The 6,791-nt window shown below is 37.1% G+C and overlaps 1 protein-coding gene across 1 annotated transcript in view; it reads left to right on the top strand.

The window, feature by feature from the left end:
* Positions 1–6,791, top strand: part of DDIAS (DNA damage induced apoptosis suppressor) — a 21,891-nt gene that overhangs the window by 4,304 nt on the left and 10,796 nt on the right. The window contains 1 exon segment of the mRNA XM_017544919.1: positions 55–183. Within this exon segment, the coding sequence (XP_017400408.1) occupies positions 55–183 (129 nt within the window).

Genomic DNA, 6,791 nt, shown 5'->3' with positions numbered 1-6,791 from the left:
CCCTGGGATCAAGTGATCTTCCTGCCTTAGCCTCCACAGTAGCTGGTACTACAGGCCACAGTGTGAACATATGAATAGAAGAAGAAAATTTCTTCTTGCCTCAGTACTTGCTCTCCAGAATTCAAGTTTTATATATCCATCATGTCAGAAGTGCTTATCGAGGTTAATCGTAGTCTCCAAAAGGTAAAAATAAAGTCTGTAAGTGAGAGAGGAAATAGAAGTGCACACTGTAGATTTCCTGTGGCTCAAGGGCAGTGGCCAAATTTACCAAACCAGGACATTAGATTCTCTTATGGGTTGGTTCCTCTGTAAATCCCAGAACAGATTTCACTGCTAATCATCTATTATTAGAGAAAAGTTTTAAGTTACTGTCAACTCCTTTGATAAATACCTGGCTCAAGGAAGAAAAATAACTTATCAGAGAGTAAGTCCCAATATCGGTACAAAACATAGTCCATTTCTGGGATATCCCTGGGAATAATATAGGAGGCTTTTATTTATTGTTTGTTTATTTTTACATGATCCACAGAATAGTTTTTAGTATAAATAAATAAACTCCTTGAGACCAGGGACTATGTTACAGTAATATCTATCCTTTAGCAACTAGAAAGGTGTTTGACATATAATTCTTTATTATCATGCTCAGATGCAAAGCCAGCTATATCTGAGAGCCGAAAATCTTCCTCTGACCTTTATAGGGTAGAAGTGAGAGGTTAGATTTGAAGTTTCTCCATAGCACTGTCTCTCTGCATGGAAGAGAAGATAAGAATACTTAGTAAGTAGCTAGAAGTATTTAGGAAAGAGTAGTGTGCCAGCAATATTCCTAACTAGTTTTTTGTCTAGTTAGCATTGAATGGGGAGGCAGAAAGGGATTGGCAGTTCTAACTGACATCTAGACTCTAAGTAATCCTTGAAGTAGTTATTACATTGTTCGTTTATTAAGTCACTCTCTCAAGTACTCATTTATAAGCTCTAAGAGAAAGACCCTGTTTGTGTTATTCATCATTAAATCCTTGGCATCCCTCCTAGGGCTTGGTTCATAGAAAATATTCAACAAATGTTCGTTAAATGAATGAATAAGTGATGGCATTATAGTGTTTAGATTGTCTTAGGCTCACCCATTTTCACTTTCCTGCCTGTCATTTGAAACAACTAAAACCAATGGGCTACTTGCCTTTCATCAGGATCTATACTTAGAAGCAGTGTGGTATACTGTCCTTACTTAATGTTGTCGGATTCTTAGACACCCCAAATTTAAGCAGAATGATGTATAATTAAACCAATTTTTTTATCATCAACATTATAATGACATTATTTGAGAACTTGCTATAAGTAGTTTTGCTTTAAGTCACAGTATCCAAGAACCTATCACTGACATTAAGTGAGGACTTACTGTAATGGAACAATTTCAAGCTTCAGAGAACACAACAAAGTTGCATGTAGGCTCTGGCACTCATTAACTATGTGACTTAGTGCAAGATATTTAACTTCTGTGAGTCTAATTACTCATTTGTAAAATGGGATAATGGTACCCACAATATGGGATAATTGTAAAGTTAGAGATAATGCACCAAAATGTTCTAATACATAACATATATTAGGATTTCCAAAATGGTGGCTATTATTATTATTATAGTCTATTATAAGTATACTTTACCTTATTACAGTATATTATCATGATTAAAAGCATCATTCTCTGGAACAGATTGCCTGATTCAAATCACAACCCTGCCTGTTATAGCTGTGTGGCCTCAGGCAAGCCATTTTAATTATCTGAGCCTCAAAATGGCTCAGAAAGTGAAATCTGCCTCATAAGGTTCTTGTAAGGATTAAATGGATTAATATACATAACATGCCTAGAACATTGTCTGATACATTATCAATAATATAGAGATATAAAGTCTTTTTTAAACTCTTCAGTCATTTAAAGAAAATCTGCAGCAAAAATTTAGGTTGAACAATAATGCCATTGTTACTTATTTAGACTGGTATTATCAATAGACAACATTAGTGAGTGTTTACTGTACAGTAGGCACTGTGCCAGGAGCTTTTTGGACATTATATCTTTTAATACAACAGTCCTATGAAGTGAATGCTATTGTTAATTCCAACCTTTAAAGGAGACAGCTGAAGCTTACCACAAATCATCACACAGCCAGCTAGTTAGAGGCAGAAACATATTCAAACCTAAACAATCTGAATTCTGCTTACCTTCATAATCACCATATTACTTCCAAATTAGCAGTGGAATGTGTATTCAGAATGACACCTTCCCCTCTCTTTCTTAGAGCTTAAAATGCTCTGGGAAAGGACTTGTGACTGGACGCTTTCAGAATATAAAACCCATGGCACATAGTCCTTGCCTGTGGAAACATAGTCTATGCGAATATAACCTGTTTTCTGCATATATTATTGAGGGAATGTGTTTAGGGTTTTCGAGGTAAACAATCATATCATAAGCTAACGGTGACAGTTTGACTTCCTCTTTATCAATTTAGATGCCCTTTCTTTCTTTCCCTTGTCTGATGGCATTGGCTAGGACTTCCAGTACTATGTTGAAGAGGAGTGGTGAGTGGGCATCCTTATCTTGTTCCAGTTCTTAGAGGGAATGCTTTCAACTTTTCCCCACTCAGTGTTATATTGGCTGTGGGCTTGTCATAGATGGCTGTTATTACATTGAGGTTTGTCCCTTGTATGCCAATTTTGCTGAGAGTTTTAATCATAAAGGGATGCTGGATTTTGGTCAAATGCTTTTTCTGCATCTACTGAAATGATTATGTGATTTTTGTTTTTAAAATTCTGTTTATGTGGTATATCACGTTTATTGACTTGTGTATGTTAAACTGTCCTTGCATCCCTGGTATGAAACCCACTTAATCATAGTAGATTATCTTTTTGATATGTTGTTGGATTAAGTTAGGTAGTATTTTGTTAAGGATTTTAGCATCTATGTTTATTAGGGATATCAGGCTGTAGTTTTCTTTTTTGGTTATGTCATTTCCTGATTTTGGTATTAGAGTGATGCTGGTTTCATGGAATGAATTAGGGAGGGTTCTTTCTTTCTCTATCTTGTGTAATAGTGTCTAAAGGATTGGTACCAATTCTTCTTTGAATGTCTGGTGGAATTCTGCTGTAAATCCATCTGGTCCTGGACTTTTTTGTTATTGGTGGTAATTTTTTAATTGCCATTTCAATCTTGCTGCTTGTTATTGATCTGTTCAAGGTATCCAGTTCTTCCTGATTTAAGCTAGGAGGGTTGTATTTTTCCAGGAATTTATCCATCTCTCCTAGGTTTACTAGTTTGTGTAAAAGTGTTCATAGTGGCCTTGAATGATCTTTTGTATCTCAATGGTGTCAGTTGTAATATCTTCCATTTTGTTTCTTTATGAGGTTATTGGATTTTCTCTCTTCTTTTCTTAATTAATCTTGCTAATGGTGTATCAATTTTATCTTTTCAAAGAGCCAGGTTTTTGTTTTCATTTATCTTTTGCATTTTTTTGTTGTTTGTTGGTTTCAATTCCATTTAATGCCGCTTTGGTTATTTTGGTTATTTCCTTTCTTCTGCTGGGTTTGGTTTGGTTTGTTCTTGTTCCACTAGTTCCTTGAGGTGTGACCTTAGAATGTCAGTTTGTGCTCTTTCAGTCTTTTTGATGTAGGTATTTAGGGCTGTGAGTATTCCTCTTAGCACTACCCTTGCTGTATCCCAGAGGTTCTGATAGGTTGTGTCATTATTGTCGTTCAGTTCGAAGAATTTTTTAATTTCCATCTTATTTCATTTTTGACCCAATGATCATTCAGGAGCACATTATTTAATTTCCATGTATTTTCATGTTTTTGAAGTCTCCTTTTGGAGTTGACTTCCAGTTTTATTTCACTGTGGTCTGAGAAAATGCTCGATATAATTTCAGTTTTCGTAAATTATTTGAGGCTCATTTTATGGCCTTCCATATGGTCTGTCTTGGAGAAAGTTCCATACACTGTTGATTAGAATGTGTATCTGCAGTTGTTAGATGAAATTTCTGGTATATATGTTAAGTTCATTTGTTCCAAGGCATAGTTTAAATCCATTTTTTCTTTGTTGACTTTCTGTTGTGATGACCTGTCTAGTGCTGTCAGTGTAGTATTGAAGTCCCCCACTATTGTGTTGCTGTCTATCTCATTTCTTAGGTCTATTAGTAATTGTTTTATAAATTTGGGAGCCCCAGTGTTAGGTGCATATATGTTTAGGATTGTGATATTTTCCTGTCGGACAAGGCCTTTTATCATTATATAATGTCCTTTGTCTCTTTTAACTGCTGTTGCTTTAAAGTTTGTTTTGTCTGATATAAGAATAGCTACCCCTGCTTGCTTTTGGTGTCCATTTGTGTAAAACGCCTTTTCCCACTCCTTTACTTTACTTTATGATTATGTGAGTCCTTATGTGTTAGGTGAGTCTCCTGAAAGACACCAGATAGTTGGTTGGTGAGTTCTTATCCATTCTCTTGTTCTGTATCTTTTAAGTGGAGCATCTATACCATTTACATTCAATGTTAGTATTGAGATTTGAGGTACCATTGCATTCATGGTGCTATTTGTTGCCTGTATACCTTGGATTTTTTTGTTTGTTTTGTTTTTGCTTTTTAAATTGTATTTTTGTTTTATAGGTCCTGTGTGATTTATGCCTTAAAGAGATTCTGTTTTTGATGTGTTTTCAGGATTTGTTTCAAGATTTAGAACTCCTTTTACTTTTTGTTTGTTTGTGTTTTTATGGAGTTTCGCTCTTTCACCCAGGCTGGGGTGAAGTGGTGCAGTATCGGCTCACTGCAACCTCCACCTCGGGATCAAGGGATTCTCCTGCCTTAGCCTCCTGAGTAGCTGGGATTACAGGTGCCTGCCACCACATCCAGCTAATTTTTGTATTTTTAGTAGAGATGGGGTTTCACCATGTTGGCCAAGCTGATCTCGAACTCCTGACCTTAGGTGATCCACCTGCCTCAGCCTCCCAAAGTGCTAGGATTACAGGCGTGAGCCACTGTACCTGGCCTAGCAGTTATTATAGCGGTGGCTTGGTAGTGGCAAATTCTCTCAGCATTTGTCTGTCTGAAAAAAACTATCTTTCCTCTTATATGATGCTTAGTTTCACTGGATACAAATTTCTTGGCTGATAATTGTTTTTTTGAGGAGGCTGAAGATAGGGCCCTAATCTCTTCTAGCTTGTAGGGTTTCTGCTGAGAAATCTTGCTGTTAATCTGATAGGTTTTCCTTTATAGATTACCTGGAGCTTTTGTCTCACAACTCCTAAGATTCTTTCCTTTACCTTAACTTTAGATAACCTGATGACAATGTGCCTTATGCGATGATCTTTTTGTGATGAATTTCCTGAATGTTTTTTGTGTTCCTGTATTTGGATGTCTAGGCCTCTAGCAAGGCCAGGGAAGTTTTCCTCAGTTATTCCCCCAAATATGTTTTACAAACTGTTAGATTTATCTTCTTCCTCAGAAACATTGATTATTCTTAGGTTTGGCCATTTAACATAATCCCAGACTTCTTGGAGGCTTTGTTCATATTTTCTTATTCTTTCTTTTTTGTGTTTGTTGGATTGGGTTAATTCCAAGATCTTGTCTTCAAGGTCTGAATTTCTTTCTTCTACTTGTTCATTTATATTGCTGAGACTTTCCAGAGCATTTTGCATTTCTATAAGTGTGTGCAATGTTTCCTGAAGTGTTGTTTTTCTTGATGCTATCTATTTCCTTGAATATTTCTCCCTTCGCTTCTTGTATCATTCTTTGGATTTCCTTGCATTGGGCTTTGCCTTTCTTTGGTAACTCTCTACTTAGTTTAATAACTAGCCTTCTGAATTCTTTTTCAGGTAAAATCAGGGGTTTCTTACTGGTTTGGATCCACTGCGATGAGCTAGTGTGATTTTTTTTGTAGGTGTTAAAGAGCCTGGTTTTGTCTTATTACCAGAGTTGATTTTCTGGTTCCTTCTCATTTGGGTAGGCTCTGTCAGAGGGAAGGTCTGGGGCTGAAGGCTGTTGTTCAGATTTTTTTGTCCCACGAGACATTTCCTTGATGTAATACTCTCCCCCTTTTCCTATGGATGTGGCTTCCTGTGAGCCGAGCTGCAGTAATTGTTATCTCTTTTCTGGGTTTAGCCATCCAGCAAGTCTAGCTGGCTCAGGGCTAGTACTGGGGGGTTGTCTGCACAGGATCCTGTGATGTGAACCGTCTATGGGTCTCTCAGCCATGGGTATCAGCATGGTATTTGGGGTGTCTCCTAGGTCCTACAGGAGCAGTCCACTCCCTTCAGAGGGTCTGTGTGTCTTCTTGGGATTCCTGGCTTGTTCTTGCAGTTGTTCTGGAGCTAATATTCATGATATGAGCCTCCGCATGCTGCTCTGTCTGTTTGAGTCGGGGCTGCAATCTAGTTCTGCCTCCCATCTGCCATGATGATCTAAATCCTGGTGCTTATCTTTTCTTGTGTTGTTTTTGCTTTCCCTTTTTCATACTTGGAATCAGCTGTAAGTCAACATAGGAAACAGAAATTCCTCATGTTCAATTCCCCATTGCTATAGCACAGCAAGTTTATGACAAGAGTAGTTCCATGCTCTTACCTTTGCAAAAGATCTTAGAGATACTGAAGAAGAGGCCACTCCCTAAATATTTTCTTTGAACCTGAAATCCTTAGTGACTATAATTATAATAAGTATTTTGTGCTTTATGGAATTAACTTTTTTCTTTTCTTTTTTTTTTTTGTTTTTTTTTGGGACGGAGTTTCGCTCTTTTTACCCAGGCTGGAGTGCAATGGCGCG

Source organism: Cebus imitator, unplaced genomic scaffold, assembly GCF_001604975.1.
Source record: "Cebus imitator isolate Cc_AM_T3 unplaced genomic scaffold, Cebus_imitator-1.0 Scaffold174, whole genome shotgun sequence".
Classification (NCBI taxonomy): Eukaryota; Metazoa; Chordata; class Mammalia; order Primates; family Cebidae; genus Cebus; species Cebus imitator.
This window is presented reverse-complemented; position numbering and strand designations above follow the sequence as displayed.